Source organism: Microcaecilia unicolor, unplaced genomic scaffold (genome assembly GCF_901765095.1).
Source record: "Microcaecilia unicolor unplaced genomic scaffold, aMicUni1.1, whole genome shotgun sequence".
NCBI lineage: Eukaryota > Metazoa > Chordata > Amphibia > Gymnophiona > Siphonopidae > Microcaecilia > Microcaecilia unicolor.
Genome location: NW_021963453.1, coordinates 56,235 through 76,042, shown reverse-complemented (window position 1 = coordinate 76,042; position 19,808 = coordinate 56,235). Strand labels below are relative to the sequence as shown.

Here is a 19,808-nt window from a genome sequence, read left to right as displayed (position 1 = left end):
CTAAAGATCCCATCCTCAGTGCCTTCTTCTGTTGTATCTTTAAGCATTCATTAGCTTTTAAAGGTATCATCTTTACCTAACTACTTTGTTGAAAATACTGTAATTTAGCAAATTGTATTTTGACTAATTTCTGAGTTCTACTAACACATTAACAAATTCTATGAAATGAATGTATAAAAAAAGATAAAGGGCATGATCTCTTTGTCAAATTCCAAACCTTACAATTTAGGGAAGATCAAATTTTTGCTACTCAAAATACAATACCAAATCATGACTCCCAAAGTTGACAGCTCCCTAAGATCAGCAGAATCCTTTCCTGAGCTCACAGCTAGCAGGGACAGAGGACTGTGCATAAGCCAGGGAGAATCCTCACCTGGAAAAGAGAGCAGTAGGCTAGGCTGGGTAGGAGTAAGAGATTCTGTGGACCATCTCAGTGTGCCCATTTCATTAATTCTACTAATGCTCTACCACCTGTTCTCTGACTAGATTTTAATTCTGTAAAGTGGAGATGAAAAAGTGATCCATTAAGAGCTACTCACCAAGCACAATGACAACAGTTTTCAGAAGGCTCATCATGGTGTCCCGATTCCTACGGGGTCCAGAACTATGCCTAGACATCCTCATAGTCCTCTGCCGAACATAGACAAAGATATGAGCATAGAGGACCACCATGACTACGAAGGTGACCAAGTTAAAATGGCCCAAAAGACCAAATAGGAGTCACTGTAGAGTGGTGCCATGTTGGAGCAGTGTGTGATGTCACAGATACAGTTCCAGCCCACACTTGGTATTGCACCCATCACAATAGCCATAGTCCAAATGACGACGATGACTACGACCACCCTTCGGTTGCTCATCCTCGTATGGAGCTGCATTCGAAAGACAGTAATGTGCCTCTCAATAGCAATGGCTAACAGGTTGGCTACTGATGCCGTCAGGCTAGTGTCAATAAGGCCCTGGCGGAGTAGCCAGGTGCTCACAGTCAGCCTCCTAGTGTTGGGTCCTGTGTTGAACATTAAGTAAAAATATGCCAGCCCAGCAAAGAAGTCTGCAGCAGCTAAGTTAGCCATCAGGTAATAAATAGGGAAGTGGAAACGGCGGTTGACGTAAATAGCCACCATGACCAATAGATTCGCCAACATGATGAAGATGCAGACGGTAATTCCCAGTCCCATCACAAGCCTGCTGACTGTGTTCCATTCTGTGGCTAGGTATTTCTCACTCCTGTTGTAAAAGAAGGCAATTGTTTCATTGTAGTAACACTGCGGCTCATTCATGGCTGTGGTCTACAAGAAACAAAAAGAAAAAAAAACATCAGATCTTAGGAAACAAAAACAATCTAAAGTAACAACACATATTCAAATTCAGGGATTGGAAATACCCAATAGGCATGCCATCCAAACTCATTCTGCCTGTCTTTACTGATGTACAATGTGTACACTATGGGCGCTTCTGAAATTCGGCAGGCAGTTAAGCTGAAAGGTGTAAACATCATTTTAGCAATGCATTTTGTTAGGATTTGGAAGTAGGATTTCATCAGGGTCTTGCTCTCCAGCCTTTGGAGATGTTGTGGGCCTACTCTGCCAAGCCATGCTTTAATGCTGTTTTTTTAGTTATAAACAGCTCAATGTTCTTCAGCATGGAGTGAATATATTCTAAAGGCAGATCCATGAGCAGCATGAACACGATTCCTGGGAACTGGACAAAATCACGTCAAAATAGCTTGCTTGGCAAGAGACTTGTGGTTGTGTATGTGTATGCCTTCATGCTGCCAAGACCGCAAAAAACAAAAAAAACTAGCTGAAGGACTGAATAGTATTGAGGTGCTGATGTCATGAAACACCACAAAAGCTGACATACATTGAGACACAGATGATCTAATGTGAGAGTAAGTCAAACAGTGCTGAATATCGACGCATTTACGAACTGCAAAGAATGATTTGAAGACATATAGTTGGTCTGTATGGTTAAGTTAATATAAACTGCAATGTCTGTCAAACCACACAACATGGAGACATTTGGGAATGAAGAACTGAAATTGACATCAGAATTTCGTTTTCTTATCCAGCAGCTAAAAATGTCTGGCTTGATTTTTCAGACACTTGGCAGGTGTATTCATTCCATGCATTAGAAGTTTCCAATCTAGCTTTCTCTTCTTGATCTGAAAAGGATTTGGTTGTGCTCCTAATATGCTCCTGTATACTCTGCAAAGTCAGTAATTAGGTGTCACCATTTACCCTTGATCTATGGCAGGTGTAAATGGCGCACCTTAAGGCAGCAGCTAAGCGCCTGACAGTATTCACTAAACTAGTCAGAATATCTATACCCCACCCATGCCCCCCATACAGGGGTGTGTGTGCTGGTAAATTTTTAACAACAGGCTCTTTCTCCGGACGTAGCCAGCTCTGCAGTTGGAAGGGCCAGGGGTGGCCGGGGTGGGGAGCAACACTTGCCTCTCTCTCCTCCCTCCCTCCCTTCGTGCGGGCACGCTAGGCATACCTTTGCTGGCAGCCAATAAATGGACTGTCACCACTCCCAATGTCTTGTTCTGAGCAGCATGCTGGAACTTCTCTCACATGCTGGAGAAGACCCAGCCTGCTGCCCAGAGCTGGAAACAAGGAGCGGGGAGCAGCAGTAGTCTATTTACTTGGCTTGCAGGGCCTCAGCATCCCCACCAGCAAAGTAAAAGATAATTCAGCAGGGGGCCGAAGCCCCACATTTTGGGAGCCAGTTGTTAAAGAAGCCATTGAGGGCCCTGCTTTAACAACCGGCTCCCAAAATTCTTAAAACTTAACAACCGGCTCTTGCGAGCCTGTGAGAGCCTGCTCCAGCACACCACTGCCCCCATATGAACACTCCCTTCATAGTACACACTAGAACACTTAGGCACCAAGTTATAGAATGGTACCTTTGTGCATTGAGGTCCCTTATTGGCACCTAGCTTTTTGAGTGCCACACCCCCTTTGGAGTTGTGCACTATGAAATTTAGGTGCGTAAGTTATAGAATAGGGCAGCGGGGTAGATCCGCATGTAACTGCTAATTAATTTGGTGCAGGGGCGTAGCCAGACACCCAATTTTGGGTGGGCCTGGGCCAAGATGGGTGGGCAGAAGAACCCTGTCCCATCCCACAGGTAATTTGGTCTCTCCTCTCACTTGCATGCCATATGGTCTCTCAACATCCCCCATCTCCCGCTTACCTTTTAAATAGCAGATTTTCATGACTTACTTCTTGCCACATTGTCCTAATTTGGGTTCCAGGACTCTGTCCTCTCCTGGTTCTCCTCCTATCTCTCCCACCGCACCTTCAGAGTTCACTCTCATGGATCTTCCTCCACCCCTATCCCCCTATCTGTTGGTGTTCCCCAGGGATCGGTCCTTGGACCCCTTCTCTTCTCAATCTACACCTCTTCCCTGGGTGCCCTGATCTCATCTCATGGTTTCCAGTATCATCTCTATGCTGATGATACCCAGCTATATCTGTCCACACCAGACATCACCGCAGAGACCCAGGCAAAGGTATCAGCCTGCCTATCCGATATTGCTGCCTGGATGTCCAACCGCCACCTGAAACTGAACATGTCCAAGACCGAGCTCATCGTCTTTCCACCAAAACCCACGTCTCCTCTTCCTCCACTTTCTATCTCAGTTGATAACACCCTCATCCTCCCCGTCTCATCTGCCCGCAACCTCGGAGTCATCTTTGACTCCTCCCTCTCCTTCTCTACGCATATCCAGCAGACTGCCAAGACCTGCCGCTTCTTCCTCTTTAACATCAGCAAAATTTGCCCTTTCCTCTCTGAACACACCACCCGAACTCTCGTCCATGCTCTCATCACCTCTCGCCTTGACTACTGCAACTTACTCCTCACTGGCCTCCCACTTAGCCATCTATCCCCCCTTCAATCTGTTCAGAACTCTGCGGCACGTCTCATATTCCGCCAAAACTGATTTACTCATATCACCCCTCTCCTCAGGTCACTTCACTGGCTTCCAATCAGATACCGCATTCAATTCAAGCTTCTCCTTCTTACCTACAAATGCATTCAGTCTGCTGCCCCTCACTACCTCTCCTCCCTCATCTCCCCCTATGTTCCCGCCCGTAACCTCCGTTCACAGGACAAATCCCTCCTCTCTGTACCCTTCTCCACCACCGCCAACTCCAGGCTCCGCTCATTCTGCCTCGCCTCACCCTATGCTTGGAACAACCTTCCGAGCCCTTACGCCAAGCCCCCTCCCTGCCCATCTTCAAGTCTTTGCTTAAAACCCACCTCTTCAATGCTGCATTTGGCACCTACTCTTACCACTCACTAAATCCAGACTGCCCCAATTTGACCCGCCCCTATCGGACTGTCCGTTCACTTGTCTCTTAGATTGCAAGCTCCTTGAGCAGGGACCGTCCCTCTATGTTAAATTGTACAGCGCTGCGTAACCCTAGTAGCGCTTTAGAAATGTTAAATAGTAGTAGTAGTAGTAGTAGATTTTCACCGGCAGTGAACAGCAACTAAAACACACTGCTCATGTTGGCCCCACAGCCTTCCCACTGATGCAACTTTCTGTTTCCGCATAGGCGGGAATATGTCACAGGGAAGGCTGTGGAGTCAGTGCGAGTAGTATGTATCAGTCGCTGCTTGCTGCAGGCGAAGATCTGCTATTTACAAGGTACGCAGGAGGGACCATTGTTGAGAGTTTTCAGCTGGTGGGGCTTGGGAATCCCTGCCAGACACATCATAGGTGTGCTGCTACTGAGTGGGCCTGAGCCAAAGTGGATTTGGCGCACTATATAGAATTCGATTTCAGCAGAAAGCATGATTGAAAAAGAGAAAATAAGGCAGATTAGAGTCACAGAACCCATCTAAGCTTCCCATTCTGATACAATGCCAGTCTTAAGGATTATGGTACATAGGGCATGATTATGTATGTTTTCATTTGTAAACCACTTAGATTTTAGGTGGATATAAAATTTTAAAATAAATAAATAAAATACCTCTACTTCCTTACAACTAAGGATTTGCTGTATCTATCCCATGCTTCCTTGGTTTTGGCTTTCCTTTCCACTGGAAAATGCTTTCTCTGTGTTTATTTATAATGCTGAATTATCTGAATGTCTCACTGTACTACTGCAGGAAGACTGGCAAATGTAAGACGAAGTTATGATTAATGTTGTGTCTCTGAATAGGGGATACTGAAGAGTGCATTGTGTCTTGGATAAAGGCATATACATTATACAAGGAAAAATATAAGCTTATTTCTCTGGATTAGAGATGCAAACTAAGGATCTTATAGTATACATATTATTCCTTGCAACACTTTGGACATCTTGTTACAGCTTATATAGCAGCTCACAGCCCAAGGCAGCTCAAGAGACCATATAATGTTTAGAATGGAAATTAGCTCATGGAATACTAGGGGAAATAGTCTAGGAGGTTCCTACATTGGCAGGAAAGTGAGCTCACATTGGAGAAGGCAGTCCGTGAGATGTAGTGAGGAAGCATCTTAGGTGAAGAACAGAGGTAAAGGTGGATAAGCACCTGGAACAATTTGGAAACTGCTGGAATGAAACAAAAGCCAAATTGTTTGTAAGAGAAGCAAGAGGAAGGATGGACAGTAGAAATACTCAAGATGCTTGGGCTTAGATGTTCAAACCCTAAGTAAGGTAAGAGTTTGATGGAAAGAATCAGTGCATTTTTTTCTAGCAAAAAGGTTGCCAGTACTCAAATGCTAGGCCACTCTTCAGGATGGGGTGATCACTGAGGGGCCCATCCCCACAATAGCCAGACCCCTGCAACCAGTCACGGAATCTGTGACAAGGCAGATTGGCATGTAGGGCCCTGAGCTCTTTCATTAAAACTTGGGGTCCATGGGTCAATTTAGCGAGGACAATGGAAAAGGTGCCGGGTACTCAGTACCCCCAAGTACCCCCTCAAAAAAGCGCTGGAAAGAATACCGCTACAGATCTTGTTAAGCAATTAAAGAACCCAGTGTTTTTTGGGAAGCTGACAGGAGCGTAGTGTGTTGACCGTGAAAGGTCTGATTGGAGCTACATTGAAGCATTCACCTAGTAGTTATGGTTTATTAAATTTGACTATGCATAGCCTAATCAGATCAAGGTAGGTTTCAAAGTCTCTGTGGAGGAAGGCAGTCAAGCAGGAAGAGGTATAGTGGTGTATTATGTATCATCTTCTGCTATGGGGCAGAATAATTAACCTTTTAGTATTTAGCTAGGTTATTACTGGAACATCTGCTGATTTTGTACTGAAGAACTACTTTCTTTCTTGTTTTCTGAGGGAAGCCTCTTTTGTTGGTTTATGAACCAGAGCACTTGTGGGTTTTTGTACAGAGTCAGTCATCAAGCACACCAGCACTTAGGTTGGCTGGTTGTGAGTAGGGAATTATAATTTAGGCTTGAGGCTAATTAGTAGTTTTTCTTAATGGTGTAATATTCCCTTGTTATAGTTTTCTAATTTTCTTATTCTTGGATGTCTACTGTTGTGGACTAGAATCTCTAACACTGTCATATTTGATGTGTTAAATTTCCTAATTTTGTATTCTTTTGATTTGGAGAGTTTCACATCAAGATTTGTAAAGTCTTGAATATGTTATAAAGCCGATAAATATAAATTTTTAAAAAAAGATGGAAGAGGTAGCCTCATTGCTATTAGAAATACACCTTTTAATAAAGTTTTGTCAGAGAGCTATATCTGGGATTGAAAAGTTACTGACCAGGAGCACAGGGTGAAGTATCCTCCCAATAGATTAATGTTGAGGATGAGGCCTATGTCTGTGCAAAGATAGACACGCTAAAAATGATACATTAGCAAAAAGAAAGTTAATGGCACATGTGGAGGGACATTTTTGGATATGATGTGCACATCTGATTTTGGACTATCTTTTTAGTTCAAAAATGTCCTATTAGCTGTTTTAGTGCTCAGTGCATCTTTCTTTTAGGGCCATTTCCAAACAAAAAACGTCCAAGGGATAACACGCAAAAACAAGCCATTGGGATGTCTGGGGGCCAGCGTCCTACTAGACTGGCCACAGAGACATCCCAGCAGAGCAGTGGGGCAGCCTAGGGGGCTCTGCAGTGACTTCAAAAACAGGTCACAGGTACACATCACATCATAACACCCATATTACTCTGTGGTGAGCTCTCCAGGAATAGCCAAAAAATTACTTTTCCCAACTGTACACCACTACAATAGCCCTTATGCCTGCAGGTGTTACCTATATGTGGGTTCAGTAGGTATTTTGTGGTTATTGAACCACTCACACTTTCTACCACAAGTGTAAAGTTAGAGTGGGGTAATGGACCTGGCTACAGTCCACTGTACCAACCACTAGGCTACTCCTGGGATCTGCTTGCTGCTCTAAGAAGAATGACCATTATCTCTGCAGTTGTCATAGAGCCTGTATGTACCTTTTACGGGGTGGGAGGGGATTAAGGGGGGTCATGCCTGTATCCCTCCAGTGGTCACCTGGTCAGTTTGGATCCTTTTTGGTACTTAGTCATTAATGAAAAAGGTCTAGCCAAAAACATCCTACTTTTTTTTGTCCTGGACGTTTTTACAATGTTCCATTATTGCAGAAGCAACCAATCATAAGCCCGCGCTAGTCCCACCCAAAACATGCCTCCAACACGCCTCCTTGAGATTTAGATGAACTGTATAGAAAACATCTTACAAAATGAGTTTCAAAAATAGCAATCTGGATGTTTTTACAAAAATAAAAAAATCCCTCTGCTTCTTGGTGCCATTGTTTAGATGTTTTTTCTGTTTCGAAAATGAGCCCCTAAAGCTCCTTAGCTGTAGGTCATACAATAGAGGGTCAGACCAACTGAGCAAGGGAACTTTATTGCTGTGTATAAATGCACTTTGGATTAAATTATACAAGGGGGCTGTATATTAGGTGTAATAGTTACTGATTAGGAGCTGATGGTGAAGCATCACTGATTTTGCATGTTGGGAACCTGCATTGAACAGATCAATGGTAAAATATGGACTGGGGAAAATCCACTATTTCTGGGATAAGCAGTATTTATTTATTTTTGGCATTTATATCCCACACTTTCCCGCCCATGGGCAGGTCATGTTGCTTACATTAGTTCAAAGGTTAACAGCAGTATAAAAAGACACATCAATCAAGTAATAGACAACACAGACAATTAAGGGCGAGGTAGTCGGTGGGGAGGAGACAGAGGGAGAGAAATGGTAGATACAATGTTTTGTACATTTTTGGGATCTTGCCAGGTATTTGTGACCTGGATTGGCCACTGTTGGAGACGGATGCTGGGCTCGATGGACCTTTGGTCTTTCCCAGTATGGCAATACTTATGTACTTACTGTAAATTGTTTCTGGTAAACAAAAAGGGCTCTGAAGATACATGAAAGAAAGTGACATAAAAGTAGAAAGGAGAGGATCGAGCACCTTATAAAACTGTAAATTCAGAACACACTGTACAAGAAGGAAAATCCCGAAGAAAAGATTGACATTTTTTTTACTTCTAGAATCTCACTAGCTTTGAATAAATGAAGAGAATTAATTGACATTGTAAAGCAGTTGACTACTGTGAAATCGATTGCTAATTTTCAGTCCTCTGTTTCTTATCTGTGATTGGCTACAGTCAAAGGCCCTCACTGTACACTGGGTTGTGCAGTGGGTTCCGCATTTATTGAAAGTCTTAGAAGTGTAACCGTGGAACTCGGCAAATGTTATGGAAGTGAGTTGGAGAAGGTGAAAGCTGCAAGTGGTATCAAACAACTAGTACAGTGATCCTTGCACTGTTTGAATGTTGAAAGATACGAAGGAGAAGATTTTGCCAGTACTGACTGATCTTACTAATGTTCACTACATGATGGTTAGTTGCCATCTGTTAATTGAATATGTGATGTATGTGCAGCTGATAAACTATATTGAGGCTCATACTTTGTTTCATGAAGGCCAAAATGGATTTCATGAATGATCTAATGCTGAAACATTACTGATAGCATGAGAGATATGTGGTCTTGAAAGTTATCTGGCTGCAATGGCAGTGTTTTTTTAGATAATTCAGTAGACTTTGACAGCCGTCATGTTCTGCGCATCTGAAGAATGTTGGTGTTGCAGTATTGGTTTGATATGGTTTAATCAAGGGCATTTTAATAAAGTGGGCACCCTGCATTTTCACACTCATTCCACACCTAAATTTGCAGAATACTTGCACTAATGCTCATAACTTCCCCTTTCCACAAAAGTGCTAGCGCGGTGCCTAAACGCTGGTCTGTAATTGTGCATGCAAGTGGTTTAATGCACACTAATGATTAGCACACGCTAATGATAGGGCATCTTATCATTTAGTGTGTGCTAATCATTAGCACACGCTAAATCTGTTAGTGTGCCTTACTAAAAGGACCTCTTAGTGCACATACGCAAGGGGGTATGCAAGTAGGCAGAGCATGGGTGGGCAACAGGTGGAGCTCCCACTGACACGTATAGGGCTAAATTCAATAAATGGCACCCACAGTTAGATGCCAGGATTATCCGCACTAAACTAGTATTTTGTAAAGAGTATTCTGTGCAGAGCATCATTTGTAGAATACCAGCTTAACATGCATTTCCCCCTGGATTCTATTATAGCACACCTAGAGATCCGTGTCAGAATCCAGGCATATGCTATAACAGTGCACATAACTTATTTGTCATAACAAGCTAATCAGCTTTGATAACAGCACTTATCCACTCCCTCCCCCCAGCAGCCTACCTCTCTGTAGTCATGTTAGTTGGAGGAGGGAGGGACTTGCACTCCCTCACTCTTCTTCGGGAGCCTTCCCAAATGGTGGTATCCTGGCCTGCCCGGTGCAACCTGGGATATGCTGGGAGGGGCTTAACTTCCATATATGGGTTAAGCCCCACCTTCCACATCCCAGGATGCACTGAGCAGGGTGGGACGCCACCATTTTGGGAAGGCGCCTGAAGAGGAGGGAGGGAGTGTTAGTCCCTCCCTCCTCCAACTACTACTACTACGGAGAGGTAGGCTGCCGAGGGGAGGGGCAGATAGATAGCAGTCCCACTGGACCACCAGTGTTTTTGTGCTTTGGGAGTGGGGGGCCTGGAGGTCCACCAGATCTCCAGGTTTTGTGTTTTGGGGGGGCAGGCTTAGACTTGACAGGTCTGGGAGAAATCTTGGACCTGTCAAACCTCTCAGTAGGTGTCCCTCATTCCTTCTTCGCTAGCAAACCCTAACACCAGCTCCGAGCTGGCATAAGTTTGCAGCGGTAGCAGCGCCCTTGTTTGGCACACTGCCCGCTGATCATGAGGGAGGAATGCGAGAGGACCCTTGTTTTCATGCAATTTGCATGTGATTAGTGTTCATAGCCGGCAAACAGTTATTACATGCGCTCACTGGCTCTGATCATGGGTGGGAGCAACATGCAGGCATTAGTATGGTGCTATTAGCCTCTAGAGCCCGTGTTTGCTTCTGATCATTGGCCCATGAAACAGCCAGGATACATAGCTGTTCCTTTACTTTTCTAAGGTGTACATGTTCACCCTTATGTTTCACTTAATAGGGCTTGTGGGCCAGACTCTCTGCCTTTTGGTCTCCCTTCTCTGGATTACTTCTGCTTTGCCTATATCCCTTTTGGAAAATAAACTCCAGAATTAGACATATAGAAGGTAATTCTGTAACAGGGTGTCTAGGATAAGAGTAAGCAGGAGCCTATTTGAGCCTATTCTACCAAGAAAGTAGGGCGTCTATGTAGAATATTGATACTAGTCGCAGAAAACATGCTTCCTGTACATTTATGTGTCTATGGCTAGTGTAAATGTCCATGCCTAGATGTTAGGTAGAATGCATACATTATAGAACCCAAATTTGTTTGAACTTAATGAACTTTATATAACCTTCCCTCTCTATGTTTCTCTAATGTGTCTGTACATATCTATTCATTTAAAATAACATCACTCTATATTTGTTTCTTCACCGGAGGAGGCTTTTGCCCCATGGCGCTATGTAAGCCACATTGAGCCTGCAAATAGGTGGGAAAATGTGGGCTACAAATGTAACAAATACATAAATAGAATGCAATAATATATTTTCAAACTCCATCCATGTGTATTCCCACTGGCAAAGAATGCACCATCACAACATAGCACGTACTTTCCTACTAGCTGGAATTCTATAAGACATTTTATAGTTCATAGTTTATTATTTTTATACATCCTTTATACAAGGTGATTCCAATAAGCACATAAACACAAATACACAAAACACTAAAAGATGTTAACTCACAGATCATAAAAAACCACTTAGGAGCCCCTTTGACAGAGCGGCGGTAAGCATACCGCCGCCCCAATGGGCCGCTGGCGGTAGTCCAGCCCCGAGCATGCACCATTTCCAGGGAAAAGAAAACCCCTGGAAATGGTTTGTGCGGCAGTAACCCGGCCGCTAATCGGCATCCACCGCCGGGTTAGCGCGGGAGCCCTTATCGCCACCCGAATGGGTGGGGGTAAGGGCTCCCTGCCGCATGGCCTACGGTAAGAATCCTCTTACCGCATGGCCATGTGTGTCTGGGGCTCTTTTAGCCGCTGCACTAAAAAGGGCCCTGGCACACAGGAAAAATGGCCCCCGCCGCTAGCGGAGGGCCCTTTTCCCTGAAGCTTGGTAAAAGGACCCCTAAACAATCATTCCAGGTCAGAGATTCTGGTCATAATACCAAGATGAGCTAGATTGCACACAGAGGGCTTCCAGTAGATGCAAATTTATCTCATGCGTATTTGTTGTGGCAATCCTGAAAATCCAATAGGCTAGGCGTGCCCCCAAGACAGGGTTGAGACGAACAGTTCTAGAGAGTAAAATAGTTTTATTACAGGAAAGGAAAATCCACAAGAGATGAAGATCCTGCTGTAAACTATGATTACAACCTCCACAAATGGTCTAGAAAACCAAGAGGATGTTGACCTTTCTCCTTCTAGGTATCCATTGTCAATTTCCATACAAAAGAAAGCTGTAAATATCCATCCTAAAGGGAAAGGACTGGGTGTAAAACATAGAGGAGGGTGCCCTTCCGCCCACAGCTCATGGCAAATATAAACAGTCACATGGTTTGGGAGAAGACACTGCCTTTGTGAAATTACTGTAGCTTAAAAGAAAAAGGGAAATACACTCTCAGGCTTTAGCCCTAATTCATGTTGCAGCACAGAGTAGGATATCACAGTAACAGAAACCTTGCTACGCTGAAAAGTTTGTCTGTCCTTTTCAAGTGTTGTATTCATTTGGATTGGCAGAAAACCTCATACAGGCTTAATGCAACCGATATTACTGGAAATCCTGTGTAAGCAAATGTTTTTTTCCTCTAGTACAGCAGGCTGTGCAGTACATAATGATGAGTTTAAATCTATTTTGTTTGGTTTGGCTTCCAATTTAAAAGTAGCACCTGCTTATTTTTCAGGCCTGGATTTAAATTAGGAGTGTCCATAAACAACATGAGAGAGATTCCCCATTTGTGTGTATGCACATAGAATATATGTATAAATTTACATCTCAGGAGCAGGTATATATTTGCATGTGAGAATTTCTACTTTATAAAGGTACACAGACGCCATGTTGCCCTTTAGAAAAAGGATTAAAATAGATACAGTTTTGGACATTGGACATAGGCCACCCTGTTATAAAATTACCCCCTATTTGCCCAGGAAATCCTCAAAATATGGCAAAACTGGCTTTATATGGAAGGCTGAATCTTATCAATACTACTGCGAGACTACCACTAGAGGTCGTCACCACCATTTTTGAACCCGGAGCCAGAGAGGGCAGGAATGGAGGGGGACTACCCTCTCACTGGATCATTAGACTACCAGGGATCACCTCCAGATAAGTCCCAAGGGTGGCAGGGGGGTCTTGGGAGGAGAGGGACAGCGAGGTTTGGGGCTTCAGAATGGAGAATTGAGGAAGTAGGAAGGGGTTTTTAAGGGGAGATTAGGGATCTGAGAGAAGGGATTAAAACCATGGGGCGGGGTTAGGCAAGCAGAATGGGGAGGGATCAGGAGGAGTGGAAAAGGGGGTATGGGAAGAATCTGATATGAAGGGGGTTAGGGATCAGCATAAGGGGATTAGGGAGATTGGGATAGGAAATCAAAGTGGAAAAGGGGATATGTGTAAGATCAGATATTGGGGGAGGTGATTTGGGGGATCAAAGTGAGAGATTGGGGTGGGAAACTGAAATGGGGATGGGATGGGTAGGGGGATGAGGCTATGACATGAAAGTTATACAAGTGTAAGCCAATACAATGCCGACGCCGCATAGTTAACGAACAAATTAGAACTACCTTTTGTGCAGCCCAATCTGCCCACTTATATACGGATGATCAGAAGCAAATGCTGGCGCTAGAGCTGCTAGCGCCATACTAGCGCCTGCATTTGCTACCACCCCCATGATCAGAGTCCCAAGCACGTGAAAACAACGCGCTCGAGGGCTCTGAAAGGCAACTAGCATGGAAATGCATGCAAAACAGGGCTAAACCTATTCATCCCCAATGATCTGCGACCAGCGCGCCAAAGATTGGGTTGCTGGCTGCGGCAAACCCTGTGCCAGCTCCGAGCTGGCATTAGGGTTTGCAGACCATTGGGGAGGAATGGTGAACCCTTTCCAGCATGCATTTACATGCTAGCAGGCCCCCATTCCCCCCAACAAAGCAAACCCCCAAACCAAAGACCCCCCAGTGACAGAGGACTGGAGGTCCAGCCAACCTCCAGTCCCCCCAACGATCCCCCCCAGGTTCAAGGAGGGTTGGAGATCCGATGGGTCTCCAGCCCCCCCTAACTCCTCTCAGCATTTCTAAAAGGTCCCTGGTGGCCCAGTGGGTGACTGACACCCCCCCAACACAGTTCAGGGAGGGCTGGAGATCCGGTGGGTCTCTAGCCCCCCTTAACCCCCTAGCATTAACAAGGGTCCCTGGTGGTCCAGTGTCAATCCCCCTACCCCCACCTTGGAGGAGGGAGGTAGCCTGCCTCCCTTCGACACCGCCTGCAAAATGGTGGCACCCAGCCTAGCCCAACGCATCCCAGGATATACTGGGCAGGGTTGGGCACCGCAATTTTGTAGGCAGCGTCGAAGGAAGAGGAGGGAAGCAGGCTACTTCCCTCCTCCAACTCAAGGTAGGCGGTGGTGGGGGTAGGGGGATTGACACTTGACCACCAGGGACCCCTGTTAATGCTAGGGGGTTGGGGGGGCTGGAGACCCAACAGATCTCCAGCCCTCCCTGAACTGTGACGGGGGGTGTCGGGGGGACCGGAGGTCTGGCGGACCTCCATCCCACCTGTCGCTGGGGAGGGGGGGGGGGTCGGTCACCCACTGGGCCACCAGGGACCTTTAAGAAATGCTGAGGGGAGTAGGGGGGCTGAAGACCCACCGGATCTCCAGCCTTCTTGAACCTGGGGGGTATCGTCGGGGGACCGGAGGTCCTCTGGACCTCCCAGCCTCGGTTTTTCCTTGCTCGGGGAAGGGGTAGTTGGGGTCTGGTGGTCCCATGAACCTCCAGACACTGTATTTGAGAGGTCTGGGCTTTTGACAGCCCAGACCTGTCAAACAAGTGCAGGAGGATTGTGCTGAGCGCATGCTCAGGTACAATTCTCCCGCACTTCTACCCCATGATCAGAGATAATTGCATGCTTTAATTTGTATGTCATTATTCTGATAATAGGTCTAATAACGCCCCACGCTGTTCCAGCGCTACTTTTTAGAGCACGTTTGGAAAACAGCATGGGGCTTTTGATCAGCTGCCTGTTAGCTATGCAGACACCTGGTGCTGAATATGCCCTCTGCCTACATAAGGCTGGCTGCTCCCCGATTCCGCCCCGGCACTGCAGGGGACTCTGCCTGAGCAGCCAATATTCAGCAGTATTGCTCAGATTAATTGCTACTGAATATTGGCCTCTTCTGCCTGCTTTAACCACGGTGAATATTGATCCCTGAGCCATAAGGCTTTTAAGTTTAGCTAAAATTAGGGGGACAAATTTAAGCACCTAACCTAGGTACATAAATGCAGTCGATATTGACTTCTATAGTCCACAGAGTTCCTTTAAACCATTCTTTAGTTATTTCGGTTGGGAGTCCAAAGGTATCCCAGAACCGCACCACTATCAATACTGTTTTTCATAAAAATAACTAAACAATTTATTTTTCAGACAGTTAATAATGAATTCTGCCAAAGAATAGCCCCCTGCTATATTATGCGGTTTAGGAATTACATCTTATATATATAGGGATAGAATCAGTAAAAAAATTGGTGCTCAATGCTATTCTATAATGGAAACTGAAAGATGAGCGCTCTTGTTAGAATAGCATTGGAGTGCCGATTTGGATGCCAGGACTTACTCCTGCTGAAACCAAGTGTAATTCCCGGTTGCCTTGGATGCACATCCCCCGGTATTCTATAGCACTGCACACAAATTTTAGGAACACCCCATACCCACCCATACCCATCCTGAACTAACCATGTATACTCTGGAGGAAGGAGAAACAGGGGTGATATGACACAGACGTTCAAATATTTGAAAGGTATTAATCCGCAAACGAACCTTTTCCGGAGGATGGAAGGTGGTAGAACGAGAGGACATGAAATAAGATTGAAAGGGGGCAGACTCAAGAAAAATGTCAGGAAGTATTTTTCACGGAGAGAGTAGTGGATGCTTGAATGCCCTCCCGCGGGAGGTGGTGGAAATGAAAACGGTAACGGAATTCAAACATGCGTGGGATAAGCATAAAGGAATCCTGTGCCGAAGGAATGGATCCTCAGGAGCTTAGTCAAGATCGGGAGGCGGGGCTGGTGGTAGGGAGGCGGGGATAGTGCTGGACAGACTTGTAAGGTCTGTGCCAGAGCCGGTGGTTGGGCAGCGGGACTGGTGGTTGGGAGGCGGGGATAGTGCTGGACAGACTTGTACGGTCTGTGCCAGAGCCGGTGGTTGGGAGGCAGGGCTGGTGGTTGGGAGGTGAGGATAGTGCTGGGCAGACTTATACGGTCTGTGCAAGAGCCGGTGGTTGGGAGGAGGGGCAGGTGGTTGGGAGGCAGGGATAGTGCTGGGCAGACTTATACGGTCTGTGCCCTGAAGGAGCACAGGTACAAATCAAAGTAGGGTATACACAAAAAGCAGCAAATATGAGTTATCTTGTTGGGCAGACTGGATGGACGTGCAGGTCTTTTCTGCGTCATCTACTATGTTACTATGTTACATACACCTAAAGAGTTGGGTGAAGGGTAGGCATTTCCAAAGACCACAGGAAAGACGAAAAGAAGCTTGTATCTGAATTTTATTAAAGATTACTAAAAAGAGTCTTTTTGGTGTTCTTTTAATCAAATTCAGATACAAGCTGCTTCCATCTTTCCTGTGATCTTTGGAAGCGTCTACCCTTCACCCTACGTTTTCAGTTTGTCTACCATGCTCATAGGGATTACAATTACTCCACTTCCCATGGTTCCTCACCTCACCACCAACGCACCTCCCATGGCCACACTCCCTTTTGGGTTGCACGCTATGGGATTTTGGTGCGCATTGTTATAGAACACTGCATAGCAAGATGTGCGCCAAATTCAGACCGGTGCCAATTGTTACCAATTAACACCCAATTATTGTCATAATTGTTTTGCTAGCCAATTTAGTTGGGCACACATCTTGAATGGACACCCAATTTCGGGTATCATATATACAATCCGGGGGATAGCGTAGGCCAATGGTTCTCAATCCTGATCCTGGAGGCACCACAGCCAGTCAGGTCTTCAGGATACCCACAATGATATTCATGAGAGAGATTCACATGCCCTGCCTCCACTGCACGCAAATCTATCTCATGAATACTCATTGTGGGTATCCTGAAAACCTGACTGGCTGTGGTGCCTCCAGGATCAGGATTGAGAACCACTGGTGTAGGCATTACAGCCTTATAGGAAGAATCAATTCCGTTGCTATTACTCTACTGCTTATCACATTTATAGCAGTACCAGATATGCTCTGCTTGTACAGGGAGCTACACTGTAATTAATTTTAATAGGGCACCAAAGCCCGGTCTCCTTAAGATAATGCATATCCAGGGGACAGAAAAACCTCAGAAAGTTCATACAGGGAGTTTTAAGATATTGATCGATGATCAAAGGGCATTCTGCTGGTTTCTCTCACCTGCCACCAGCTGATTCTGCCCCACGGAATGACGATAGCAATTCTGGATCCTTCTGTTAATAAAAGTGGCAAAATGAATGCTTTCATAGGAGCCAACTTTTCAAAATTATTGGGGGTGATAAGCCCAGTGGAAATAACCCCTTCCTGACACATACTAGGAATTTCTCAATATGGGGGTGCTCAAGCACCCACAGCACCCACAGATTCGGCTCCTATGAATGCTTTTACACAGGGTCCCTAATTTTGTAACAGCGACAGTATTCAAAACCAATAAGAGAAACCTTGAAACAAGGTTCTAACGTTGATAATAAATGCTCCTAGAGAAAATCCCATCATACCTTCCCTTTATCGAAGCACATAGATAACAGAACATGCTTTTAAGAGCTTGACTCCCCACTTACCAAGAATTCAGTACACATGCTGAAGGTTGAAATTAAGTTATATCCACAGAACTCTCATCTAAAATAAGTAAGGAGCACTTTTACCAAACTGTGATAAAAAGTGGCCTTAGCGTGCGCTTATGTGGGTCATTCTTGTGTGCTACGGCCATTTTTTTCCACATGGGTAAAATGGCTGAAATTTCTGAGTTTTTCTATTAATGGCCACGTACTAATTTTCCCATTAGCTCATGAGCCCTACTGTCCCCTATTTTGTAAGCAGAAAGGGCTCATGAATTCACCAAATGGTAATTGGTTAGCGCTGTATTTCCAAAATTACCATGGGATGCCTGACCATGCCTTGTGGTAAGGCATTTTAGCTGTGGAAAGCACTCATTAGTACTGAATGAAGAATTGATTCTTACAACTATAGTTATGTTAGAAAGTGGAAATTGGTGAATGTGAAAATAAAAACGTTGAGTGAGGATTTAGGTTTTTAATTTTGTTGTTATTGGCATGGTGATATTTTAGGCATTATTTAATTGTTTACAATATGTTCTAATCTACATTGACTAGTCTGGTGTTAAAGAATACAAGCCTGAGATAATTTAAGTTTAGCCTGAATTGGATTCTATCCTTTTTCTATACAGTGATCCTCTGTATTTAGCCCAACACATTCTTGAATTCTGTCACTGTTTTTGTCTGCACAACCTCCTGTGAGAGGGCATTCCAGGCATTCACCACCCTTTCTGTGACATTGCTCTTAAGTCTCCCACCCTGCAACCTCAACTCATGACCTCTAGTTTTACTGCTTCCTGTCTCTGAAAAAAATTTAGCTTGCATACTAATACCTTTTAAGTATTGAAAGGTCTGTATCATATCCCTCCTTTCCTCTAGGGTATACATATTGAGATCTTCAAGCCTCTTCTTATACGTCTTAGGGGGTTTGTGCCAAAAGACTACCTTGAATGACAATGCCATATTGACAGTATAAAAGATTTTATATATTCATTAGTAAAAAAGGCCCGTTTCTGACACAAATGAAACGGGTGCTAGCAAGGTTTTCCTCGGAGTGTGTATGTTTGAGAGAGTGTATGTGAGAGTGACTGTGTGTGAGACAGTGAATGTGTGAGCGTGTGTGTGTGTGTGAGAGAGAGAGAGAGAGAGAGAGAGAGTCTGGGTGTGAGTGTGTCTGTGAGAGAGAGTGTGTCTGTGAAAGAGAGTGTGTGTGTGAGAATGAGAGTGTGTGCAAGTGCGTATGTGAGACACAGTGTGAGAGAGAGAGTGTGTGTTTCACACAGATACAGTGTGTGCGAGACAGAGTGTGTGTGAGACACAGACTCTCTGTGAGACTGAGTGTATGAGACCAAGAGAGTGTGTGAGTGACTGTGTGACACATAGAGAGTGAATGTGATACAGTGTGAGACACAGAGTGTGTGAGAGACAGTGTGTGAGAGTGAGAGAGAGAAAGACATTGACTGTGAGAGAGAGAGTGTGTGTGTGACAGAGATACCTCCCCCCCTCTCTGTGTCAGGCCCCCCCTCTCTCTCTCTGGTGTGCAGGACGCTGAGCTCTGGCTGTGCTTCAAGGAATTGACCAATCCTATTTAATAGAATGCACCTCCAACATTCTGAAGCCGAGAAACCTCATGTGGTTGGTCACTTCTGCTTGTGACCGAACCCGGAAGTACGTGATGTCAATTCAGGAGATGGATACAGGAGAGCAGGAATGCCTCAGCCATGCAGTCAGTTTCAGAATGTTGGAGGTGCGTTTTATTATATAGGATACATAGATGCCACTGGATGAAATTGTGTTTCAGGTACTGAAGGAGGCCAATAACTTGCTATTGGCAGCTTTTTCTAAGTTTCCTAACTTGCCTGAATCCATCCCTTTATCCTTGTCCAGATGACTGTGTTAAAGGTTTCTCACATCCTGGATGTGAGTGAAGAGAAAAGCTCTCCTGAACCTCTTATTTGAGGTCTGCCCTTCAAAGCCTTCCACTATAAAGCTTATCTTATCTAGCCCTTGTTGGTTATCTTTCACTTTACAAATAATGCATAACCTTCTCCCAAACATGCTTCCTCCACACCTTTTGAAGGTAGGTGAATGACCTTTCTGATCTGTTAAGCTACTAACCAAATTATTGCACCTTCTTGAGAGAGGGGAAGACATTAAGGGAAGGAACTGATTATTGAAAGTAGTAGAATCTCTATTCTTCTATGGTTTTGTACCTGCTTTTTCTATTAATCATAACAACTGGGTAACTATTTTATTTTATATTTTTTTA

General features: G+C 44.7%; 1 protein-coding gene across 1 annotated transcript in view; it reads right to left on the bottom strand.

The window, feature by feature from the left end:
- Nucleotides 1–539: 539 nt before the first annotated feature.
- The window catches only part of LOC115459332 (lysophosphatidic acid receptor 1-like), a gene marked incomplete at its 3' end in the record, with an annotated part of 64,227 nt that continues 44,958 nt past the window's right edge, over nt 540–19,808 (bottom strand). The window contains 2 exon segments of the mRNA XM_030189174.1: nt 540–695; nt 698–1,286. Of these exon segments, the coding sequence (XP_030045034.1) occupies nt 540–695; nt 698–1,277 (736 nt within the window).